Source organism: Labrus mixtus, chromosome 1 (genome assembly GCF_963584025.1).
Source record: "Labrus mixtus chromosome 1, fLabMix1.1, whole genome shotgun sequence".
In the NCBI taxonomy this organism is placed as follows: domain Eukaryota; kingdom Metazoa; phylum Chordata; class Actinopteri; order Labriformes; family Labridae; genus Labrus; species Labrus mixtus.
Window position 1 is genome coordinate 29,999,524 of NC_083612.1, and position 26,004 is coordinate 30,025,527.

The window sequence follows — 26,004 nt, forward strand, 5'->3', positions numbered from 1 at the left end:
GCGCCATGCTACATAATAAATAACAACTTCCTCACAATGTAATTGTTTTCAAACTGTTTATAGAGCACATTTGTTCCATTGTTGAACAGATTTTCTAGTTGCCCTCGATGTAGAACTAGGAAAGTTAGGCTGTGTTTCTTTTAGTTCTTTCCTAAAAATAAGTAAAAATTGAACTGACACAAATAAACAGTGGTTGTTTTTATGGGATAATATTTATTGATAACATTCAACATATCTTACTTACAGATATTTTGCCTAGAAGTTAACCGTCACTTCACATCAACTGACAGAACAACACGTCGTTTTCCCGAAAATAGAATCAGAAACAAACAAATGAGGAGAAGAAATCCCATCGAACCATGACCTCATGCACCAATTCACCACCAAATTCAAAACAGTATGGCAGTTCAACTGGTTGTTAAGTACATTGTGCAAATACAGTCACCTCATTAAAACAAGGAACAAGACGATGTAAAAAACAGTTACTACTGTAGAAACCCCAGGGATAGCACAGACTTAAAATGTCTGTATATGCCTGTTGTTTTTCTTATGGAACATCATAAAAAAAGAAAACATCCATCTTTGCGGTCATTCAACATGCAGCTGATCCAGTTTGTGTCTCTGTTTATCAGTTTAGGTTACCCATGTTCTATGTTGTGCAGCGCTTAGCAGCACAGCTATCCAAAGGTACAGCCGAGGCTTCAGGTTGATTGATGTCCTTATGTGAATTGTTGCTCAAGGCTACGGAGAAGGAGGCGTCTTCAGAGAATTACAGGATCCTCCCTGGCTACTTCCTGTGTTCCCTTGGTACTGTAGAGAAACGTCAAGCAATAACAACTGTTAAGTCTGTGCATACGTAAATATCTAATGTGTATTAGTAATTTGAGTGTATTGCATGGCTTTGCGGAACAGTCTTTACATTTCACTGCACATCTGTATGAGCATGTGACAAATAAAAATCTTGAATCTAATACAGACATTAACAGATACACATTCATTTAAAAAAAGCCAGAGCCAAATTTCTCAGAACGCCAGCCTATCATCTAGAAACCTCTGAACAAATGTACTTACCACCCACAGAGTTTTTAATCAGGCACTGAATCAAACAGTTCGTTGCGTATATTTAATTTTTTGATCTGTGTGACGTCAGCTTATCAATGTATTCTCTCAGTTTTTTTTCTATATATTTCCAACTGCAAGTAATAAGTGGCTAACTTGGCAAACAAACATGTAAATAGACCTACTAGCATGTTAAGGCAACAGTTTTAGGGGAAGAATAAAGGGTGTATGAATACAGGAAAACTTTGAAATTAATTGAGAGGAAGTGAATAATAAATGTGGATTCTTAAATCTCTGATGAAGATTTTTAGGTGTTGTAAACTATAATAGCCCCAAGAAAAAACATAACCAGCTCCAATTTCAGTGTCCTTGTACTCTCATTGTCTCTTTGTATTTTTCAGGCACAGTCCTTTGATGTGCTCACAAAGACGTCAAATGAAGCTATTTTTCAAGGCTGAGTGAACAGGTCGGAGCGACCATCCTTCAACTTCTCGGTGGGACTTCCACTTCTTTGCAGTCAGAATCTTAGTTCTATAGTCATTATTTGTACTCTGCCTCATCCACTCTTCTGAAAATGACAGTGAATCTTAAGATCTTCCAGAGTTAGAATTTTATTATCACGTTGTTGTATTTATTTGGTAAGCCAAAAAAATGTAAAAAGGTGAACTTCCCACAGAGAGCTGAGTAGCTTCTGTCTGGAACAACATGTACCCACACATGCTTTGGGCTGAATCACTTGTAAGACTGGCAGGTTTATTTCCCATCATCAGATCCAAAATTGTACTTTTGGAAAAAAAAAAAAAAAAACAGCATCACCCTCTTCCAACTTTTTGTTCTCTCTAGGGAACCACTTTTCCTCCACTGAAGATAACTCTCCAATGAAAAGGAAAGTATCCTGATAGGGAAGTATCCATCATGTTTGGCTGTACAGACTCAAATGTCTAAAATGTCTTCCATCAAGAGAAGGCTCACAACCATTTCTCTATTAGCAATGACCAAAAATCATTTCACACTCTCATTGTAACAACACACTGTTATCAGTGAATACTGATGAGCCCACTGTGCAGTAATGACTAGGCAGTGATAAGCTTGATCACTAATTTATTCACACACTTTTTTTTAAACAGCCTTGGCATTATTATTTTATTAGCTGTAAAATATCTTGATTGTCTTCTATTTTTCTAAATGGGTTTTCATGTATGCCAGCAATTTATTTCGCTTGATCTTTTTAAACCGTTTTACTTCACATTCTATCACACTTCTTTCATTAATTGTGGGCGCTACTACATTATACGATCAGATATTTTTATTTTTTTCAAACGTGTGTTTTGTTTCCTTAAATGAATTTCCATACTCAAAGTGCTAAAATCCCCTTACCTTAACACATAGTTGCCGAAATCCTATCGTACATAATACCTGGCTGCCTACATTTCAGGTTGTTGTGGCATCTTCTGCTTTAAAAGGCATTGAAGCCATGTCTCAGGGCCTTTTAATCAAAGATAATGACAATCTAACTATTTATACTTCGTTCTATGCTGTTCGCTTGGTTAACTGCCAGAGGACCTTACCTGCATGTGGTTGGACCTACATAACAGTTCGACAGCCTTGGAGACAATTCTGCTTTGCACAGGCAAAAATGAGCATTCTTGTTTGGAATCGGGTCAGTTGTCATGCCTGCATGAAAACACATGTCACAGTAGAGTCATCTCACCTCAACAAGAGGATGCCAGTGGGCGACAGGTTTTCGAGGATATGTGAGCATTTCACTCCAGTGGTCTCGGCCGAGGTTGTCCGCATCGTTGCCAACTCGACACACACCAATGACCTCATTATGGCCTACACTGTGGGCGCAAGGAGGGAGAGAGGGAAATGATATGAGCAGGACTGACTGACTAGAAAATGATACAACACATAAACCCATCTATTTATGTGACAGAAGAGGAATTCAATTACTACATTGCCCTTTTAAAATGTCAGACTTTTTTGTCATGCAGTAAAATAATGTTTGGAAATGAAATGTGCCAAAAGAGCTGCAACATTCTGAATGACTCCTTTAAAGTCTTGTAAAGCTTCTAACCGGTCATAGTCCATCACTGCAATCAGCAGGCTGATCTGCTCTATATTTTCTGGGGGGACATCAAAGACAATGGCCTCATTATAGATGGGGTTCAAAGTGTTCCGCTTAGTTGACGTCTTCCTCTTCTTCAGTCTGCGCCCGTCACACATTAGTGAAACCTTCACATAAGGATCTATGAAAGTGTGAGAAACCAAATGGCAATTATACATTTATTTTCCATCAGTATACGAGCGAGTGTATACGATTATATATATTATGTGCATTTTTTAATTACCAGAAGCACCAGTGATATCCATGGCTTTCAGATTGCGAGCCTTAATCAGGGTGATGGTCAATCTGCCTGCAGTGGGCAGGTAACAGAGCGAAAACATAAGATCCCCGAGGTCCACATTATCCTGCAAGACAACACAAAACATAGCATGAGCAATCAGAAGCAGCGACCAGCCTATCTTAACAACATGTTCTTTTTTTGTCATGCAAGTTTCTGCTTTTTCATACAGTGGCAATGAGATTATTTATAGTACTACATGTCACTGCTGCAGCTGATGGTACAAAAAAGAATGGCATGGCCAGCTGACATTTGGTTACTGAGTACAACAATGTTTCTGCTAGGGAAAAAGTCTCTTCTGTCACATTGCACAGATAAAAGCCTCCCACAATTCAGCCAACGAGGCGACTTCTGTTCAGCTGCAGAGAGGCAGAAGCTCTCTTATCACTTGCTCCTAAAATAACTCAGCTAAACATGTGAGAACCAGGAGAGCACACAAACGTGTCTGCTGAAGACAACAACTCCTACAGTAGAGTCGTTTGCCGATCCGATGGTACGTCAGAAGGTTGTGTTGGTGTTTTGAGTCAGGTGCCATCTGCTTTTAACTTTTAGTGCAATCATTTGTCAACAGAAGGCTGGTGAGTCTTATCAGTGTGTGAAAAAAAGACGACTGGTTCATCTTGAAAGGGCTTCTCCATAAACAGTGACACAGACAGCCTGATAACCATATATACTTTCTTCCATTTTTTGAAGAATTAAAATGAGCCTCAATTGTGAACATGGTTTACTTTTGCATAATTATGTCATTGGTATGCAATCAGAAGTACATTTTGAAGTAAAACCTTAAGTCAATTTAGTCTGCTTGAGCTGCACTGTATAGTCAAGTGTTTGTTCAACAGGGAACAATGTGTGCTTTTTGCTGACAGTGGTTGAAGTCTTAGTACACCTGTAGAGAGGAAGGCGACAGATAAGTAACTTTCCTCTTATAACAGGACTGAAGACAGACAGATGTATTGGCTGTCTGCCAGCAGGAGAGATCAATGGCCTATGACATTTAATTTTTGCTGCAGGCCTTAAGTGTCTCACACACTTTGACACTATTGAGTGTTTTGCGCAAAGCCTACACCAAGAAATCTGCAGCAGACCTAGACACTTAGAGTGTACTGTACTATGGGGTCATTTATCTTGGTGAATTGAGCTTTATTGTGTAAAAAACTTAATTTAATTTTGCATAGTAGGATTTACTTTGTGATGATATGCATACGATATCAGTACATGGTCTTAGAGTCTGAAGAAGTCGTAATTTTATTGTAGTTTCATTATGGAAGTATGTCTGCATGACAATGATAATATTCATGCTCTCTCGCTTCCTCTTTTTTCTTTATTTCAGTTTAAAATAAATCAGCTTTTACTACCAGATGTCTGAATATCTAGCATGTCCTCTTCTGGGATACAGCACAGTTTAATCTGTAATCTCTCTGTGTGTGTGTGTGTGTGTGTGTGTGTGTGTGTGTGTGTGTGTGTGTGTGTGTGTGTGTGTGTGTGTGTGTGTGACAGAGAGAGAGAGAGAGAGAGAGAGAGAGAGAGAAAAGGAAAAGGAGAGGGACACTTTGCAACACTCTGAAAGCTATAGACAGAGACAGAGAGAAAGAAAGAGATTTCACATCCTAAGACATAAATCCCCTTGTATCTCGTCGTGGCTTTTAAAAAAATATCAGAATGGTATATGGCTTAACAGTCAGGCCCTCCGGAAAATGCTTTCAACACCCTCTATCATGCTGGCCTAACATGCTTCATGGTCCGTAGTCAAGATACCGAAGGGAGGCGATAGATTTGTTCTGTGCTTTAGAATCCCTGACAAGCAACTAACAGTATTTAATGCCTGGAGGTCAAAAGCTACACTCCAGGTCTCTGATTATAGATGTATACATAGGAAAATGTGGACTAAAAGCAAAGGAACCAAATACCACATTCCAGAATAATATGTTTTAACAATGTTTTTTTATGATTTTGTGAAAAAAAAGGAATACCATTTTGTCTTTGTCTTTCTGTAATTGCAGTTTAACAAGTCAAATCTGACAAACCATATGGTCAGCCCACCAGGCAATCATGGCTTAATGATAAGCCTTTCACTCTAATAAATGGATAAATTCACTGATTATGTCTCTGTTGGAAACAAAATGTCCTTCCTGGTGTCAAAAGACAGTAAGCTTGACGGTATAATATTTGGGGGCATATGTGCAAATATATGAGAATAAGCATTTGTGCAAGTGAGAGAGAGAGAGAGAGAGAGAGAGAGAGAGAGATGAGCAATGTGGAAAAAGTGAACAGTGTGAGAATGGAGCACACCAGATACTGTAATTCTCTGGTTCCCATCACCACCTGTCAACCTGTCGCATTACATTCTATTCTAACTGGGTGATATTGATTGCCGATAAATAACAGACAGGTTAGCCCCCCCCCCTTAAAAAAACAACATGAATGTTAAAGTTGACAAGACAAATATTGATACTTTTGTCAATATTAATATTCCTCTCAATTCTTTCTCTTACATAATGACCAAACCATTATTTCAAGTCATTTCTCAGCATATCTTCCCCACACATTAGCTGTCAATGTGTCTTTTTCTGAAATTTTGCCTATTTTCTATAAATCAAGAACCAAAATCAGCTTGTGTGAATACATGAAGGCCTATTAATAACGATTGTTGATTTCTTATCAGGTTTATTTAAACTAACAACACCAAATTTGATGCCTAAACTCTTTTATTTTCCCTATTGAACTTCATGTTGGTTTTTAATCATTTTCTGCAACGGATAAAGGCATTAGCCACCAAGATTAGAGTCAATGTTTGTGTACTGTATATTCCAGTGGTCTGCTTCATACAGTACAGTGTTTGTCTTCTTACAACTCTGGTTTGGCCACTCTAACGGCAGAGATGCACTGAATTATGCATGTGCTTGTCCGGCCATTTCCCATGGTACTGAATGCACACAGTGGAAGGTCATGACTTACTAGCAGTCAAATATTAACACAAAAGAGCAGGAGCTTTACCCCTCTTATGTGTAGAGAATATTGGTGCTCTAATCTTGTGTTATTATGCTGTGTTTAAAGCCTGGTAAAAATCAAAGCCCAGATGAGCTTAGTTGAGTTGAGCCAAGGAATTAAAACAAGATATCTGTCAATGAACATCAGTTACACTTCAAAAGCTGCGCTAGTTAACTTTAAGAGATAGTTCATGCTTTTTAAATTGGGGTTGTATGAAGTTAGCTACTTATCAATAGTGAGTGTACTACCCACTTGAAATAACAGTCAGAAAAACCCCTGTTAGGAGAAGCCTGCTCGAGTTCCTAACTAAGCTTGTACAGCTGTGCATGGCCTCACAAGAAACATGTACTTTAGCCCATTACAAAAGTCCTACATAAAAAAAACAACTAAGTTTTATTCCATATATTTGAATATATTCACCACCTCACCCTGGCGTCAGAAAGAGAGAGAGAGAGAGAGAGAGAGAGAGAGAGAGAGAGAGAGAGAGAGACAGAGAGAGACAGAAATAGAAATATTCATGCCCTCAATATTTTCGAGCCCATGAGTAGGAAGCTGTTAATGGTCTACAGAACATTGTTTGAGGCGATCTGCATTTAAAATGTTGGCAAGCTGATATTTGTTACATCAGCACCCTTCAGAATACACAGACACTTAACATACCACTGACTTTGAGCTCAACACTGAAGTCAAATATTAGAAAAAAAGCAAAGAAAGAATACAAATTCATTCACATGTCTGCTTTGTGGTAATCAGCATAAATATGCTGTTGAACCCTCAAAAGCATGAGAAATACTGATTAGAATTCAAATTGAATCATTTCAAATTTTTTCAACTTTTTGTGAAGGAGGCTCCACAAAAGTGGCAATCATTTTTTATGTTTTTTTATGTTAATTTGAAAAACCACAATCGAAAAATGTAACTTAACTGAGTAAATTTGGTTTCTCATTTTTGTTACTTGACTTTACTCTCGCCACTCAAGTCGGTTGACCACATTCCCTCCTGACTCTACGGAGATACAAGACGAGCAAACCCTGTTATGATCCCTTTTTTCAACTGACATAACTGTATCATTTGTGAGGCTGGAAATGGATGAGAGAGAAAGAAAATCTGTGAAAGATGTTAAAACTTCTCAATTGCCTGTTTCTACTAAGGCCCTCATTGGCTATAGTGTATGTACAGTGAATGGAAGGTCCCAATTGGTCAGATGAGGCGTCAATAGAAGGGTCAGAGTGGATGACTCGGTACATAGAATACAGCTGAAATTTGGGAACAGTGTCGGAAATTTTAAAGATAATTGTTAAATTCGGTGGCAGTAGCTCAGTCTGTAGGGACTTGGGTTGGGAACCAGAGGGTCACCGGTTCAAGTCCAGGCACGGACCAAGTCCAGAAATTGGTCTGGTAACTGTAGAGGTGCCAGTCCACTTCCTGAGCACTGTTGAGGTGCCCTTGAGCAAGGCACACAACTCCAAAACTGCTCTGGAGCGCTCACTGTGGGCAGCCCCCGCACTCTCAATTAATGCATGTACATAGGATTCTGTGCATGTGTTTATTTCGGTGTGTGTAGCATGTTCATTAACACACAGTGTAAAACCAAATTTCCCCTCATGGGATTAATAAAGTATAGATTATAATTATTATGTTATAACATAGTTAATTAATTAACTGATATCTAGTTACATTTTTGATGAACGTTGTCCTCCTTTGTAGATTTGAATGATAATGGATCATTAAAGGATATTATTATTCATCAGAATTAAGGCACTGATGTTATTGGGTAATCCTCAAAGCAAAAAATGCACACAAGCACAAATATCATCATTCCTTAAAGCTTTCTGGTTCTTTTCTTAGTTGTCTGTGTCATCAAGACCATCTGCTTTTAGTTTGCTTTGTTCCTTGTCGAGCTTCTGCAAATATCTGTCGTTGCCTTGCAGGTCCCTTTGTTGGCTTCCTTAGACTTTTATGATTTAGATTTCTCTTCACAGTTGGCCAGAGACACAAGAGAATATCCACCTTTATTACTTTTCTGTAAAGTGTATTATGCCTTAAAGCTAATTCTTGGGGGGTTTCAAAACAAAAGAATGTCAGTAACATCCTATTCTGTATTTTCTGTTGGTGTTGCCAGAAGCATTTTGCATGTCCTGCACAATGAACAATCGCAAGGTGTGTGATCAGGTTAAACCCTATGGATTTATTTTTCCCCCATAAGAAAAAGATGCACATGACACCTATTATCAGAAGTGGATATACTTTGTAGGCTAGCTACCATAACCAGTGTAGTTTTGAAATCACTTGCTCCTGACTCATAGCAGGATAATGTGTGCTAGTGATTTACAGTCATGCAGAAGACAGATACCTGATAGAAACAAATAAAGGAATATGTCCGTGGGCTAGTAATATCTAAAATGTTCCTGGTTTTCAAGGGCTAGATTTGATTTCAGATTTATCCAAGGTTTAGTCCTTGTTGGGCAAATGGCCTTGCATAGAATTTTATCACTATAAAGATATGTTCAGCAGCTGCCATGACGTTAACTTCCGCTCTATAGTAAAAAAAATACCACTATCTGTCAAAGAAACTACAAGGGCAGTCATTCTGAAAAAAAGGATGAATTGCTAAGAAAGTGATTATGAAAATCAAATCATCTCTCTTACACAGACCAAAGTAATAGAATGTGTTTATCAGTTTAAAGTTAAACAGGTTTGTTTCTCAGGCTAAATTGGAAGTACAGAATTACTCCAGTGCATGCCTATATTTATCTGAGATTGACAGGTGGACAAGTCATGCACACATTTTCATGTTACTAAGGGACAAAGCTCATTACACTGAAATGGCGGCTTACAGACAAGTCATTTGCATAAGCGGTAAGAAACAGAGCTGCAGGAGACAGACCTGGACACCAGCTGAGTTAGAAAATCCTTTGCTTATAAGATGCACACAAGAGATGGAAATCATTAGCTTAGCATTTTGCTAAAAGGCTTCAGGTAGTTGCCATAACAGTCCTTCATTCTGTAAGTGCTTTTTCAAAGAAAAACAACTGTACATGGTTAAGGACATCTGTTCTGCTGGTTACGATATCATTTTACCCTTAAAGGAAACTTCGGTGAACAACAATCAGAAAAATAACATGAATAGGTTTAACAGTGAAAATGGAGGTTATTTTAAATCCAAAGTATATATTGTCTAAATCCATTACAGTTTGTTGACTGTTTGATATCTAGCTCAACCGATTTTAAGCCATATTATTATGTTCAAACCAAGACCTGGCAGGTATAACGTTATCACTGCTGATATAAACAATGGTTGGAGTTATTGGATTTTAACCGATGTTGTAAAAACCAATTTTTTATAGCCATGATTTATTGATCTTTTTACTGACCACTCAGGGATAAAAAGGCATTGACAGCCAAAATCAATGGCAAGAAGTATAATGAACGCAACTTAAGCAATTCACGGTGAATAAGATCATTACAGCTAATTAAGCTGACACACTGAGATTCCTATCAATAAAGCAATCACTTGAAGAATGTATATTTATGTTAACACATTACACAATATATTTATTAGATTAGATTTATTAGATATCTGTGAATCACTGTAAAAGAAAAGTCCAAAGAAGCGTTTTGACTTATATGGCCTGCATAAAGTAAATGTGTAGGCCTCTACACTTGTGAGGAACCCCATTCTATCATAATATATGATCTGACACTATATATGTTCTCTCTTTGTAAGATGCCATCATACCCTGGAAGAAAAGCGCACAATGGTCCTCACAAGGATATATGTACAAGAGTACACACACACACACATGCACACACAATGACAACAAGATAACATGTGAGGACCCTCATAATGACAGCATAATATATGATCTAACCATAAATATGCCCTTACTTTGCAAGATGTCCCCACTACTTTGATGTAACAATCATAATGGTCTTCACAAAGGTAGGTAAAAAAGAGCATCTACACATGCACACACACACAGTCAATAAAGCAACAGGGCAATGAGATTAAAATACTGTTGACCTTTAGTCAGTCTTACCATGGATTTAATTTACATATGATAAAAATGGTGGTCCCAGTAGGAGGAACTGAATTTAGATAAGTAGTGTTAGATTCTGAAATGTGTTTCTTAATCAAAAATTATTCTCGCCTCTGTCAGCCTGCAGTTACAGTAAAAATAGTTGTTACCAAGGGAGGGAATTTCGTGAAACACTGTTTTCATCTAAATGAATTAGCTTCTACCCTTAGCCTGCATCTGCAGTGTTTCATTTAGTTAATTTCAACTATAGTTCCTAAAGAGAGAACACATTTAAAATACTAAAAGAAATACGATCTACAAACCATTTAAAAGAAATAAATTAATCCAGTTAAAAATAAATCCCCCCCCCCCCCCCCATATATTCAGCGTTGACAGGTCAATGTGTTTAAAAAAGCAGTAACAATATTCTGTCACTCAGAGATAGTGTGAAGTAATGAATGAACAACGAATTTGTCAGACTTGATGTAACTTTTATCTTTACTACTTTATAATAAACGGGCCTTTCTTGGTCATATTGAAAAGGTAATGAGGAATATTCTTATCCATGTGAACATGACATAATTTGATAAGAAGTGCTGACTCACCGTGGACATGTACTGAATTTCCCGACAAAGCCTGGTCTCCCTAGGGAAATCTGCCAAATCCAGGAAGTTGTCCACAACCACTTGGCCGATAATGTCATGGCGAGAAAACCGGTCAAAGTCATAGACACTGAAGTGCAGCTTACGTGTGGGAAGCTCAGAGTACGCCACAGGAAACAGGAAGACCTCATCAAACACAGGGTTCAGTGTCTTGCGGTGCACCTTGGTCTGGTGCTTGGTCATACGATCAGGTAACAGGTAGATCTTGACATAAGGGTCAGAGGTTCCAGAAAAGTCCTTGGCTGGGAGGTCCTCTGCTTTGTGGATCTTAACTATTAACTGTTCCAGGTCACAATCAAATTTGAGGATAAAGTGTAGGCGCCCACAGCCCCCACCTCTGCGACTTCCATCCTCTCCTTCAAGTGAGCGCTGTTTGTAGAGCTCAGGTTTCAGGCGACCCAGGCCCAGCCCCATTCCAGTGAGGGAGTCCTGCCTTTGGAACTGGGCCACGTTGAAGTCTGGATTAGACAGGTTCATATGTCTGCGGATGGTCCCTTGTCTGTGTGCAGGAGAAATCAACACAAAACATCTTTAAAAAAATCTGCATGTTGAATTAGAAAAGTCATCTAGGTATTTACATCCATGCTGGACGAGTCTTCCACACAATTTATGCCCTTTGTCAGCATTATGGGCCATCGGAAGAAGAGAAAGTAAGGAAGGGATATTGTAGTTGAATGTCGAATTAGTGTGACAAGCACTTGTGCATTAGGTCAGGGTTCATACGTGCAATTTGAGTTTGCAGTTTAAAGACCTTAACTAAGTTACTCTTACTTGACCTTACTTGAGTTACTCTACCTTGTCTATACCTTGATTGTACTTCATCAATCAATCATGAGGTGCCCTTTTGAGAGGACTTCTCAATTACTGTTTGATTTGTATGAAAGGATAGTGGCTGGGTGGAGTGTGTAGTGGGAAGACTCTTCAATTATGGTGACTGTTTCTGAAATGATATCACTACAACAAGGACTCAATGCAATGTTAATAGTGTTTTCAAACCAGCCACTTGCTCATTATGAATGGCACTGACAGTTGTATTGTGTGGTCAGACATTGGCTCATTTGGACATTGAACAGATTTTGTCCTAGGGGGCTGGCATGTGAAAGTGTGATTGTCTGGATGTTTTCAGGATGGCAGTGTTTTTGTTAAGGGGACTATAACCATAGTCTTTCTTTAATCTTATAATGATCACATCTGCTTTGTAAAAAGGTGGCATTTGCAAGACATTTGCATAATTGCCAATGATAACTTTGTCAAGGAAAGGTCAAGTTGTCCAGACTAAGAAAAATATTGATTAGAAATCTTGTACTTACCCAATTTCAGAAATGCAGTGACCAGAGGGTGGAGGTTCAGTGGTCTGTCTCTGCATCCGAGGGTTGGTGTGAACCCCATTTTCCCGGGTTTTGCTCTGGGCATCCAATGGGATGTCTGGAGATGTGTGACTGATCTTCATAGCTGCCTCTGGTGTGGCCATGACCACAGGTGGTGGTGATAAAGGAGTCACAGGGCCCTCCACAGATACTTCAGATGCCACAAGAGTGGGTTCTCTGGTGATGGAGCATTGGGATGACTCACGGCGGTTGTGCGGCGGGGGGTCCACGGCTGTGTAAACTGGCTGCCTGGGGGCTGGCAGCGAGGGTAAAAGGCTCATGGTAGGGTTGAGGTGCCCATGGGGCTCCTTGGTGGTGGGAGAGAGCCCACGTTCCCTCCATGGTATCCAACAGAGCTTCCAGGAGACAAAGAGGGAGACCCCAAACAGGGCAAGGCCACAGGCAGTCACTACCAGTGACAACAGACTCACCGAGATATCTGGTAGGACGACAATAGAAGGCAAATCAGGTACTGACAGGAATTTCAATTTAGTTTTGGCTTTGTGGATTAGTATATATTTTCTGCAATTATCTTATTTTAACCTATGTTAAGCAGTACATGTGAAAACCCCAGCTACAAACATTTAATCACTGGTAATTGGAAATCTTATATACATGTATATATTTTTTAATCGATGAATCAGAAAGAAAAGATAATTTTTTTTCATCCCTTTATTCAAAAAAAGAATTATTATTTCAAAATGAAAATAATGCAAAAAACTGCACAAACAACATTTTAACAACCAAAAGCATTTTAACAACTATTAAAGTAATAGTAAATATATATTTAACATAGTCTTAAAGCAGAAAATTATTACCGCACAGTACCTTGACTACTTTTACTTCAACTCATGAGAATGCTGACATACTTTGAATGAAGGACCGTAACTTTCACTGGAGTAGTCTGTGTCTTAAGAGTGTGGTACTACTACTTTTGGCATACTTTTTAAGACGAAATAGCTACAGATTAAACCCACCTTACAGCTTAATATAGATCTTTATAAAGAGAGGCCTTAGTCTTCTAAGGTCTGTGATATTGTGATACTATACAGACTGTAGTCACACCCTCCTTGGTTGGGCTATTAGAACGATAACGCTCATTATCACGTTCTCTGTCTAAGTTTATTTAAACACAGCTCAAGCTGACCAGGCACAAAACAATACAAATGGAAAATAATAAACTTCACAAGCTTTTCAAGCTGACTCATGAGTAAACACCAACACCAGACAAACTACCAGAGACATACTGATTCAACGAGAAGTGCAACACTTTTGACATGTTTGGCCGAACTGTTTTCTCTGTCTTTGCCAGATTGCAAATGTTTCATTATTTTAGTCAAAACTTCAACACACTCTGCTCAACTATCTGCATGTGTAGTAAACTTGAATTAACTTTGTGCCAACAAAGAATTTTAATTTTGTAGAACATCAGCCTACTAACAGAAAGCAAGAGGAAATGTTTATTTTGAGAATACTATATACGTAAAGGGCAGGATTGGCAAAGAGGTAAAAAAGACAACAACAGAGAATTGGCAGCACTGATTGTTGGTCTTTCTATTGAACTACTGTATGTCTTGCCATTGACTTTTCATCTAGACATAACACTTCAACTGAATGCAACCACATTTGGAAGTTGTAGTCCAACTTAAAGTAAGTGTATCATGACCAGTACCGAAGCAAAGTTTACACTGTTATGCTGTCGTCACATTGTTTATCTTTTTAATTTACTTCCAAAACAAATACTCCTCATGTGAGAAACTGAAAAAAGCTAACAAATGAACAATTAAAAGCAATAAAAAAAACTTGCCAACAACTCCCTTTTCCCCAAAGAGCTGATTTAAGCTTTACATACTTGATGAAAAGATTGTCTAAATTAGATTACTTTTTGTTTTCAATAGCCATGTTACCAAACCCAACGAGGCCTATCGCAAATTATAGCGGTTTCTATCTCGAGAAAAATATGTTTATTTTAATGCACATGGGTGATAGCAGAAGCACAGGCTGCTACATATACATATAAAAATACATATTTTTATTGGATTATCCCAGCAGACCTTAAGTCTGTCAGATAAGAGTTTATGGTTTGAAAACATGACACTGAATATTCCTGCAGTGCATCTGTTTACGCAAGCACAGGGTGTGCGAGTCGCCATGGAAAGGGAGGGAAGGTGTGAACCAACAGATTCATCAAGGGCTTTCTGAATCATCTCTGTTCTCAGTAAGTGGGTGAATAGATTCTTTTTTTTTAAGATAATTGTAGAAGCTGCTGTAACACAACTGGGCTGAGGTTAAATTTGAATACTAGTCAAACAATGTTATTCATCCGCAGAAAGTAGAGGGAGTATCTATGATAAGCAATTAAACCTTTGTAAGGGTTTCAATAATGATGAAAATCCCAATTTTTTGAAAAGTAGTGAGGTGATGAGCCCTCCCTTTGCCTCATTACTAAGTGTGCATGTTTAATAAGAGGGATATTAATTGTGTTAATTAGTCTCCTTAACCTTCTACTAATTCCTAATAATCTCCATCCAATGAAGAAATCGTACATTAAAGTCTAATAAAATAAATCCCAAAAGACCTATTAAGGATCAGAGCAGGGTCCTGATGTGTAAAACTTACAGTTAAATATCAATCATAGCTTTTCTGACTTCGGAAACATGTTATCAGTTTAAAATTGTTTTATGAGATATGAGAATATTTCAACAACAAGCTGAAGTACTGCTCTATGAATCTGATGAATAAATGTTTGGTTTATTAGTTGATGGGTAAGACAGCCTCTGGAATAATAAGTACCACAGAGTTTTAAAAAGTCATAAAAGTGTGTTTGGCTGTTAAACTTTGCTTAAAGGGGTCATATTATGCTTTTTCTGGTTTTATATGCTCTTTAGTGTGTTTTCCAAGTGTCCTGTGCATGTTTAGGCACATCTATGTGCAAAAATTCAAAGTCCACGGAAACGCAGCTTCTCCTACGTCCTCCTGTTAGCTGCAGCATTAGCTGCATGTAACGCTCGGTTCTAGCCCCCCTCGAAAAAAAATTGCCAGTGTGACGTCTTGTCAGTGTGAGATCACTGATCTAAGCCCATTGGCTCGTTGTGGCAAGCCCAGCAGCTCATGTTGCATGCCCATTAACTTCTGTAGCACGGCCACAATATGCCGTAGCCTGCGGTAGCACAGTAGAGCTAAGGCGCTAATGTTTTTGCAAAAGTGGCTGCATTCCCAATATGGTTAAAGGGGCGTGACATTTCCGAGAACCGTGCTGATCAACTGACCAATTACGGCAGAGCCGACAGGCCGACCAATCAGATCAGACTTGGCACACGTGGGGACTCTGAACGTGGGCACTTCAGAGCCTTAGAGAGAGAGTCAGAAGCGAGCCGGTGCATGGAGCGGCAGTACATGAAAACAGACACTTTTTTAGAACTTTAGCTATTGTAAACATACTTTAGTAGGTACATAGAAATGCAAATGTGCTATACAAATGAATTGAATTGACTTGACTTATTCCCCAACTTCATTTGAAGTTTGAGTTCGATCGTTATCATCTTTAACTAAACATATTAGTGTCTCTCTTTATCTGTGGAGTTGAATTAATATAGCCAACTTTACACTGAGGACTAAGTGCATTTCTTGATTAGAGTTTACAACTCGTGTGCAATTATTAAAGGCATGCTATACCTACAAAGTCTGCACATGAGCAAAGCTGTCCTCTGCATGTTAATAAAATTAAAACTCGACCACTACCTTACACAAACATGTACCTGAGGGTTACATCATCAGACACAAGATACATTTATTCTCATGCGTTGCAATTTCAAGCACAACATGTCATAAATATCCATTTTTTCTTTATTTAGTTTCTCACCTACTTTTCCCCTCTCCTGTCTAAATAGAGAGGTCCAGATTTTTCAATTCTGCCTTAACGCACATGTTCAAGAGGAATGTAATCATTCCTCCTCTTCAAATTTTCCTCACAAAAAAAGGAAAGCTTTTTAAGTTCCGCCAAAGCTAACATGAGGCTTCAGCAGTCTGAGTCAGACAAATTAAATGGGTCCCTTCCAAAAATTATGGACAGTGTTTCCTCACTGAGCTGTTAGCCGAGGGATACTAACACAAAGACGGCATATTGTTCTAAAAAAAGACAACAGCCACTTGATTTGGCGGACTCAGCATCGTATCAGCTTTGTCTGAACTATGTATGTGATGCATTCATGGAGGAGGATCGCACAGTTGCTATCACAACACAAGCAGGGGACGGATGATAGCACTGAATCCTTCTTTCAAAATGAAGAGAGGCATGTTGGTACCGTATTAATGACACACTTAAAACATTAAATCTTACCCAATCAGTCCCCTCTTCCCTTTATTGATTTAGGATGCTGAATGAATTGCCTTATTGCTTCTATGTAGCAAATTGACACAAATAGTTCTGCAGCTTGAGGTTAATGTTCACATGATAATCTTTATGTATGTGATCATTTCCCACTTTAGAGTTTCACATTGCTTGGTTATGCTAATGGTGTGAAAACACCTTATATTTAATGTTTGCACTGCCTGTTATTTAATGTCTGTTTTTTGATAATCTTGCACAATCTGCTTTTTAAACATTTCTGTACATATATAAACAACACTACTTCAGAAGGTCAACACTTTTTTATTCTTACTTTTTATATTCAGGTCTAATTACAGATGTTTCCCTCAACTGTTTATAGGTTCTTGTTTAAATTACACATATATTTTTATCCCTGCACGGGTTATGTACATTTCTTGTATAAATCTATTTTAATTGCACAGTTTAAGTTTGATTCATCTAGGGGTATTCTTTAAATCTTTTTTCGGGTTAATATATATGTATGGGAGGGGGGGGGGGGGGTCGGTTTAATTTGTAACAAATGTTTCATGTCATGTACATCTTTGTAACCTGCTACTGGATGCTTTGAATTTCCCTCGGGATCAATAAAGTATCTATCAATCTATCTATCTTATATTGAATGTTCCTCTCTATTAAGAGGTTATCCATGTTATCTATGTTATCCATCAACAACTGTTGTCCGAGGAGATGGTTTGGAGCTGGAAGGACAGAATTTGAAGATGAAGGCCTAGTGCTGAAACGAGTCGGTTGTTGTTTTGTACGCTGCTCTTGCCCAGATAAAAAGTAACTTGAAGAACATTTAGTGTGCTAACTTTTTTGTGTCTGTTTGAAGATGAAGGTCCCATCCTATTTGTGATTTGCAAAGGAACCTGACCAGCTGACAGTTGTCATTGTTCATTCGTCAAACTTTTAATATAGCACGTCTGTTTAATCAGTATGTACAAATGTCTTTTTTTTTTCTCTGTGCCTAATCCTACAGTTTTTGAACTTCATAGTATGGCAGATTTATGATTTTCATGAAACATATTCAAATTGTGTGTCTCAAATTTCCCCTTGTAAATCTCTTTTTGAATGTCCAGGCTGCTGCACAGTGTGTTGCATCAATCTGCTCTATCATCCTGATCATGTCCATTATTGGCTGAGCCTCTTTCTCTGTGAGGGCAGTGATACAGACTTATGTGCTGACTGTGCAACAGGCTATTAGTTGCCTTCAGTAATAGATCAAAGGAATTATGAGTCCTTCTGTCAGTACTAATGACAATTTTTTTGGTAGATTTAGTAAAGAATAGATTAATTCAAGGAAAGCTAATTAGTATATAATCAGCATAATTACATTAATCATAGGAATGAGTCAAATTATGCCATTTGAGTTGAGAGACACTAATGCCTCCTGAGTAACTACCATTTTGCTGAGTCACTTTTTTTTTACCACAAGCTGCCAGATTTCGAAAGAAATGCCACCAGTATAGCATGGATAGTATCAACATCTATGTAATTCTTGTTGAAGCTGAGGAGTTTCAGTGACTAGCTGACTTTAAAGTTCAATAAGTCAAATTTGTGTTCACTTTAAATAGCTTAGATAATTAAGCAAAATAATCAGTACTTTTATGGTACAAAGACGTGGCCTTCCTTTTTAAAAACATTTAGTGCTCATGCTGCTTTTGGTTGCTCACAAGGTTGGAATTTGTTCCCACATTTTGGTTAATTCATCAGCACGTTGTATTGGTAAATGCAGAAGGCAGACACCTCAGACCAACCTTTCTGTGAAGCACTAAGTGCAGAGCGCCTGCCTAAACGTCTTATAAAATGTAAATCATTCTGAACGAGGACTCTGTTTGCAAACACTCATTATGTGCACGATGGCAAACTGACAATGAGGAGCAAAGAGAATTTACCGGACCTGCAATTCATTACATGGACAGTTATTTGTTGGGCTTGGGTTGGGTTTCATGGGCACCTGTTTTCAGGTAGAATTCAAGAACATTGTTTGAAAAAATTAATTTTGGTTCATTTTAGCCCAGATCCTCTATTTCTGTGGACAACTGGCTTGGTGTTCTCAGCAGCAGGATCAACACCCTGGAGGGGCTCAGCATCTCGGTTTGCAGTTTGCGAGTCAGGTTTGGTTCGGGTGGTTGATTAACACATACTGTATACTTGTGGATGAGGCAATGTGGATTGGCTCTTATCATGTGACAGATGTGTGCGGCTTTAGCAAGACCTGAACCGCAGAGCGTCAGGGTATCTGACAATTATAGTTTGACAAAAATGATTCTGCATTTTGGACCTTATCTCCCAAATCTGCAAGCACTGATACAGAACGGGCTCTATGTGTGTGGGCGCTGTCAGAAGACCTCACACAGGAACTCAGACAAACTGTCCTCTCTGTGCTCTGAGATTCTGTGAATGCCAGAGGACGTGTGATTTGGGAGAGCGATGCGCAGAAAGTTTGGGAGTTGCCATCTGAGGACACTGAGCCCACAGTTGGCTTGGCAGGCCGCCTGAGTGCCTGTCAGAGTGAATCTATAGACATCTGGAAGATTCAGAGACTGCATCACAACAAAGAGAGTGAACCAATTTTAGAGCACAAGACCTTAAAAGGTGGAATAGTGTAGGAGGCAAAAAGCAATATCTGGAACTTCTACCTCTGCGATGTTGTGTTTCGCTTGAATATTGTTTTTCTGTGAGTGAGAACTGGATCAAACATTTATTGGAACGCGCTAAATTGTTCTGTTGTAGTCAAACTAATATCAAAAGAGATCAAACAATGTGGTATACATGTGAATAGTTCTGATAAGAACCGTGCTTGATCCCCTTAAGCTCCTAATGTAAACATTAAATGCAGTTTGTGCAAACCAAAGTGTAAAACTTAAACTTCTAATCATAAGAAATGGTTGTAGAGATGGCTTGGAGGCTTAAAAATACTGCATAATGTCAACAAACAGTAGCAATTTTGTTAAATTATGATCTCTCTACCTTTAACCACTGAATGTTATGTACCTGAGGCTGCCTTCTCTGTTTGTTTTTAAGGCAGTTTCACATTATTGAGCTGCAACCTGAGAGTATGGTAGATTAAAGAAAATTGTCTTCCCTTCTAATTGTCAAAAATCACAATAATCTGCATGAACACAACGTAAATCACGGCCAGGTGCAGGGATTTTTACTGCGGCATTGTCATCACCATGACGCTTCTGAGCAGACTCCAGACAATCCTGTGATGAAGAAGTCAAACATCGAGCTTTCATATCATCCACTTTTTGAGATTTTTACAATTTGGATAGAGCCAGGTGAGCCATTTCCAACCGTTTCTAGCAGGGCAAGACTACAGCTTTCTTCAATTTAATACGTAAGTCATGAGACTGGTATGAATCTTTCTTAATCATTTGATTCACACATTTACCTACATTTCTAACTTAACCTCTAAAGGTTATAGAGCTACATAAAGAAAGGGAGCAAAGCATTGATAGTCTTTATGACTACAATGACTTACTCTAAGTTTATCCCCTGATAATGAACAGCCATAGCGGAAAAGTTAAACCAATTTACATCAATGTTTTAAGTTTGAGTTTAATAAGTTTAAAATCACAAACATGATCCAAGTTTACCCTGAACTATCAGTCAAAGGTTGTTGACCTTAGATCGTTCATCTTCTTCTATCTACTCCCGTTGTCATTCTATTATGGCTGCAGCCATCATGTGGGGTGACACATGTCAACGGTAACTGGAATTAAACCTTGTAGGCAAGACATCCAGATAGATAACTCCACTACAACACCAGCTATTGCAATTCCACTTTTCAAATTGTCAGACAAGACAGGAATGGTATGATGATGAATGAGAGAGAGAGAGAGAGAGAGAGGAGAGGGCTGGGAGAGGGGATTGTGAAATATGAAGAAAGACTGAGAATTGGGAGAGAGTGGCAATAAAAGAAAGGAGTGGGGATCTTGAAATGGCTTTCATGTGGTGCAGATTAAATTGTATTATAATGGAAACCAATGGAAACTTCATGAATGGTGTAAGTATGTGGAGAACTGTTACTGTGCATCCTTCACATTATTTCACGCTTTTCCCATTCACTGCACACACACACACACACACTTCTAGCACACAAATTAAATCACAGTCATGCACGTGTACACATGCCACTCCAATGTTGGTCGTTAGCCTAGGTGATGATAATGATGAAACGTGCCTCTGAGGCTGCAGTCATGCAGCTGCATTTTCGTTGCAGATACATTACATGGCTACTTATTAGACTGGATAATTAGTGAACTATAGAAAATGGTGCAATTCAAACAAAGCACTGTTTGTGCAAGCACTTTCAATAATTCTTGGATGCAATCAAATGCATCCACCCAGCGTGCACATGATGCCTCACCTGAATCCGTATAGCGTGGTCGGGCGAGATCTCGGAAATAGTAGATAAAATCCAGGCAGTGTTCGTTCTGCACTTCTCCCTTCGAACAAAGATCTGACAGGAGTTCAAGTGCCTTTTGACAAATCTCGTCATCTCTGTCTCCAGGCATTTCCCACCAGCATCCTTAGAAATAAAGGGTCTCTTAGGCACCAGCACCAGCACCAGCACACCGGACCACTCCGCCTTCCTGACAGTCACCTATTCCACGCTGCTCGGCACTGCTTCTGGAGTCGACCACGCATCCAGCGGCACGCCTACCTACACGATAGAATCGAAAAAGACGCCCCGTGTGAGAAAGAATGAAAAGGGAAAGGAGTCCAGGCGATGCAGAAAGCAGGGGACGTCTGCCACATGTGGGAAGAAAGTGATTTGTATGTCACTTAATAGCCAAACGCTCCCTTTTACACTGCTGCTCTGGTTGAAAGCCACCGGTTGAATCCACTGCGGCGCCGTGCGCTGTCCAAGGTGCTGAAACGTGTGCGCGCTTCAGAGCCGGACTCTCGCTACAGCAAGTCTTTTAGTCTTTAAGTCGACAGTCCGTTTTCGTCCAAATATCTATCTGTTTCCGTTTTTTAAGGGTTCAAATTAAAGTTAAGAAGAAATGTACGTAGGAATATAAATGTATAAGAGAGCAGTACTACCTGTAGCAAACGCCGATCAGTTATCCTCTCCCACGAACTTGGTATGGTCTCATATGCCTGCAAGTGGCCAATCAGAGAACGACATGGTGTGTCCCTTGTTTCATTCTGTAAATGTTGAATGTTTTAGAAAAAAACCAATATATTATTCAGAACCCACACATACAATGCTGCAAATGTAAGTTAAGTATGGAATTATATTAACTTAAATGAACCACTTCCACCTGTTTTTCCTGATACTCCTCAGTTGAGATTTAAAACTAATAATTCAGGGAGCATTTCATGACGTGTTCCTGCAGGGACAACCGCTGCTATGTATTCATCTGCAGTGACATCCATGATTTGTCTTTCCATACACTGAAATAATGAGAAATTAACACAGCCCATGCCCAGAGAGAAAGGGAGTGAGGACATTTATTTATCTTCCTGTCTATATTTTCATTGTTCCTAATCGCTTGTGAGGAACTCAGGGCATAATTATAATGAACAGCTTCAGATATTTCTCAGGGGACAATCAATGCCAATATCTCAGCGTGTGGGCTTTGTTTTGCTGCAATTCTTGTTGTGCATTAACTGAACCGATCAGTAAGTAGGCTGTCTAAAGGCACACAGTCAATTACACTTTCATTTCAGTGATTGACATGTCGATAATAATGCAGAGACTCTGTGTGGTTGCAGGGTGCAGTGTGTAACAAAACACAATAATAAAAAAAGCAGTTTGTGACATGCACTAAACAATGTCATAGTTAATCTAGAGTGAGATTTAATCCTTTGTATGATATAAATTTGTCCTTTCGTGTTGAAGAGAAAATCCTTATTGAGGTTGCCGCGAAAAGGTGGTTCAAAGATACAGCCTTTAAAAGTAACCATGAAGAAGACTATACTTGTGTAAATACTTCTTATTAATGTGTCAGGGGTTCAGTATCACCAACTGGTAAATTCAAAAGGCACAAACAGAAAAGTAAATAATGGGAGAAAGGGAGGAGGCGATGAAAATACGACAGATAAATGGGTTTGTTGGCGATTTGCATGCTTTTTCCACCAAGAACAAAGAGCCCAGCAGTCATCTCCCTTCAAAGATAAACACAACTTCTAATGAGCTGTGCCCTGTGTGCCTTAATCTTGTTTTTCTGCTGTCTTGCAAATGATGTGTTCTGTTTTTCTACCTTGTGATAATGAGAGCTTAGCAGGCATCCAAAAAGATATAATCTTCACACAAGAGAACATGTAAATGTGGTTAGCAGGCTTTTCATGAAAAAAGAGCATTTGTTGTCTTTGAATAGATAAGGAGGTGGGAGTTTTGTAAGTGGAAAGACAAGCTGGAGATGAGGGTTACGATGGCACTATTGAGTGGTAATCATGTGTATGTGCATGTTTCCCATTCAAAAAAAAAATCTTCACACAGCAGTAAGTCAGCTTTCTTGGTGTCCATGGCAACTGTAAAATACTGAAGGCACTCTTCACCCATTTACTTTGCTCAACTCTCATTCTGTCACCAGCTCTCCTCCACATCGTCCATTATAATGCTCAAGCATTTCTCTTACACCTACCCACCTCCATCTCTATTTTTATTTTCATTTTCATCTTCTCTCCTTGCTGCCTTGTTTTATTGTTAACTACATTATTTTCCGTATCATAACTCTCACTGTATCTCTTACTAATTTTCTTTTGGTTGAAGATATATTTTTCAGCTGGTATTGTAACAGATCAACAACTTGGGCAAGCACACTCAGGAGTATTAAAGGCCAAAATGAAGAATGACTTCAAACACTACAATGGACCGATGTCTTCATCACAAGTGCTTTCTAGGCTGATGTGACGTTCAACTCAGCTGTGGTAAAGTAGACTGAGGATATTGGTCCAATGGAGATGGAAAAGAAAGAAGGTTTGTTCTGGATTTCCATCAGCCATTGGATCTTTTATGCAAAGTGTGCACAGGGTTAAAAGACTCTACTCCCAGTCTGATACCTTATGAGCATGATTTGGATCAACCAATCAATCCAGTCAAGAGGTTGATCAATAATTACTTCTGATCCCATGCATGATATGGTAGTTATACTTTCCTCTTTGAAAACTTCAAAGATTAAAAGTCTTTCTTGGAACAACATGAGATGTAACATGAGGTAATCAACATGTTGTGATGCCACCTGAGTTTCAGAGAGAGAGAGTAAGTGCAGTGTCATCAGCATATGGACTGCAAATCATGTAACAATTACGTCAACATTCCTGGGGGAGAAAAGAAGGGAGCCAACGACTGAACCCTGTGGGATGCCATTGTGTGAGCCACTGATTGTTTTTTTCTTCTTTCCACATTGGTAGTTATAAGCAACAGATTGCTGAGGGTTGAAAGCACTCCCATGCTGATTCCCATTTTTGCCAGAACAGATCAAACAATATGATTGTTCTGTTTTCCAGAGGCAGCAGTGAAATCAGTCAGCATCAGGACTGAAAACGACCCAGCCTTTCCTTGGAGAGTATATTACCTGTGACTGATGGTGTTTTTGGAAATGTGCTGTCTTGAACTATGATTTATCTGGACCTATGAGTCTGTTTGGAATTTTAAGTTTCAGGACTCAGTGGTGTAATCTCATAATGATGTTCACAAGTAAGCAAGGAGTTTGGTTTCTGCAATTGATGGTGTTTGGTTAATTCTTTTTGTGTTTGTCTAAATGCAAACATTGGTTCCCCTGGATTAAGCACACCTTAGATTCAAAGTTGTTTAGTTGAAATGGACCTACTTTTTATAGTTTGAGGGCTTTTTTTCAATTTCTTCTGTGATTCTAGAAATGGTCAGAATTTGTGCTTCTGGTTTTGCAGCGATTATTGCAGATTATCTCCATTAAATGAGAATGTGCCTCTGCTTCATTCATTATGTGGCTTGTGGTCAATGATCTGTTGGGTTGGAGATTTTGTAAGATGTTTCCATTTCTACGTTGAACACAGGATCACTATGATAAATGGAATTTCTTTTGCATAGAATTAATGTTGTTAACGAGAAGAAAATTGGATTACAATAGAAAAGGGCATCTTTTTTTTCATTTGCAGAGAGTGCAATCATGAGAGGGAAAAAAAAGAGGCATTGCTGTTATAAATGTATCCATCAGCCACAGACTGGGGAGAAGAGCACTGAAGTGACTAGATGGGTGTTGAAGAGATTCATTACTTGTTATTTTCCACAAAATCTCACATCTGCTGCCCAAGCCTCTCAGCATTCTTTGAATCAAACAAATTGTGGTTCGTAGAGGAGCTGGGCTAGGAGGAGGAGGTGGAAGAAGATAGAATGGAATTCTCTCTCATCTCAGCTGCTCTTTCTCTGCCTCTATTTTTCTCTATGGCTGAAAGAGGGGCCTTTAGCGTTTGAGCAACGGGTCTCAAAAAAACAAAAGGCACAAAGGCAAAGCCAAATCAAGATATTGTGGTGTGTGTGTCTGTGAGAGAGAGAGAGAGAGAGAGAGAGAGAGAGAGAGAGAGAGAGAGAGAATGTGTGATCACGCTGTGTGTATGAAGAACAGAATAATGTTGGGTGTTTGTGCGTGGGGGGAGGGGAGGGGAATAAGAAGGAAAGACTGTAACTAAGAGGGAAAAAATACACTCAGGCTATACACAGAGACATGTAACATAAAGACAGCAGAGGTTCCTCAGACTGGGATTTGTGTGCTGAACATTTATCATCCATGGCTGTCAGCAGCGCTCCAAGTTGACATTTAACAACAACAAAATGGACGAGAAAAAAAAGTGAAAATATTTTTTGTTTTACAGATTGCAGGCCTGAATCATTAAGTCATATTGCTCTGAAATTACAGCACTGAATATCAGTAGCACAAAGGAGCATTAAATATAAAGGTGACAAATATCAAACACACTTACGTGTGTGTGTAGTAAGATAAAAGCGTATATGAGGGTTAAGCAAAGAAACAGTGCCTCAAATAGACTAGAAATAAAGCTGAGTAACAAAATTAACATAAGTAGAAGAATTATGGCCTTTAAGATATTTTCATATTTGAAATGCGTTATATTTGGCGGTACAGATACTCATCTGTTTCTCATACAGTATGTGCGTATGTTGATTAGTAATCTGACATC

At 38.9% G+C, this 26,004-nt stretch overlaps 1 protein-coding gene and 1 long non-coding RNA gene across 2 annotated transcripts in view; one reads left to right on the top strand and one right to left on the bottom strand.

Moving 5' to 3' along the window:
- Window positions 1-193: 193 nt before the first annotated feature.
- On the bottom strand, window positions 194-21,898 carry syt9a (synaptotagmin IXa). The gene is made up of 7 exons (XM_061041531.1): window positions 21,245-21,898; window positions 12,444-12,939; window positions 11,077-11,632; window positions 3,411-3,531; window positions 3,137-3,308; window positions 2,771-2,900; window positions 194-810 (listed from the first exon to the last, which is right to left on the bottom strand). The coding sequence occupies exons 1-7, from the start codon at window positions 21,390-21,392 to the stop codon at window positions 742-744; spliced, it is 1,692 nt and encodes a 563-aa protein (XP_060897514.1). The 5' UTR covers window positions 21,393-21,898; the 3' UTR covers window positions 194-741.
- The window catches only part of LOC132977128 (uncharacterized), a 34,646-nt gene continuing 16,181 nt past the window's right edge, over window positions 7,540-26,004 (top strand). Inside the window, exon 1 of the long non-coding RNA XR_009673766.1 lies at window positions 7,540-7,810. This is a non-coding gene — a long non-coding RNA (uncharacterized LOC132977128). The remainder of the gene's footprint in view (window positions 7,811-26,004) is intronic.

Bases quoted from the DNA above. Each gene is read 5' to 3' on its own strand.
- syt9a (XM_061041531.1), bottom strand. From the start codon at position 21,392: ATGCCTGGAGACAGAGATGACGAGATTTGTCAAAAGGCACTTGAACTC. The intron at 12,940-21,244 runs GTGAGGCATCAT...TCGTCCTACCAG, and splicing joins ACCACGCTATACGGATTCAG to ATATCTCGGTGAGTCTGTTG. The intron at 11,633-12,443 runs GTAAGTACAAGA...TCCTGCACACAG, and splicing joins CACTGCATTTCTGAAATTGG to ACAAGGGACCATCCGCAGAC.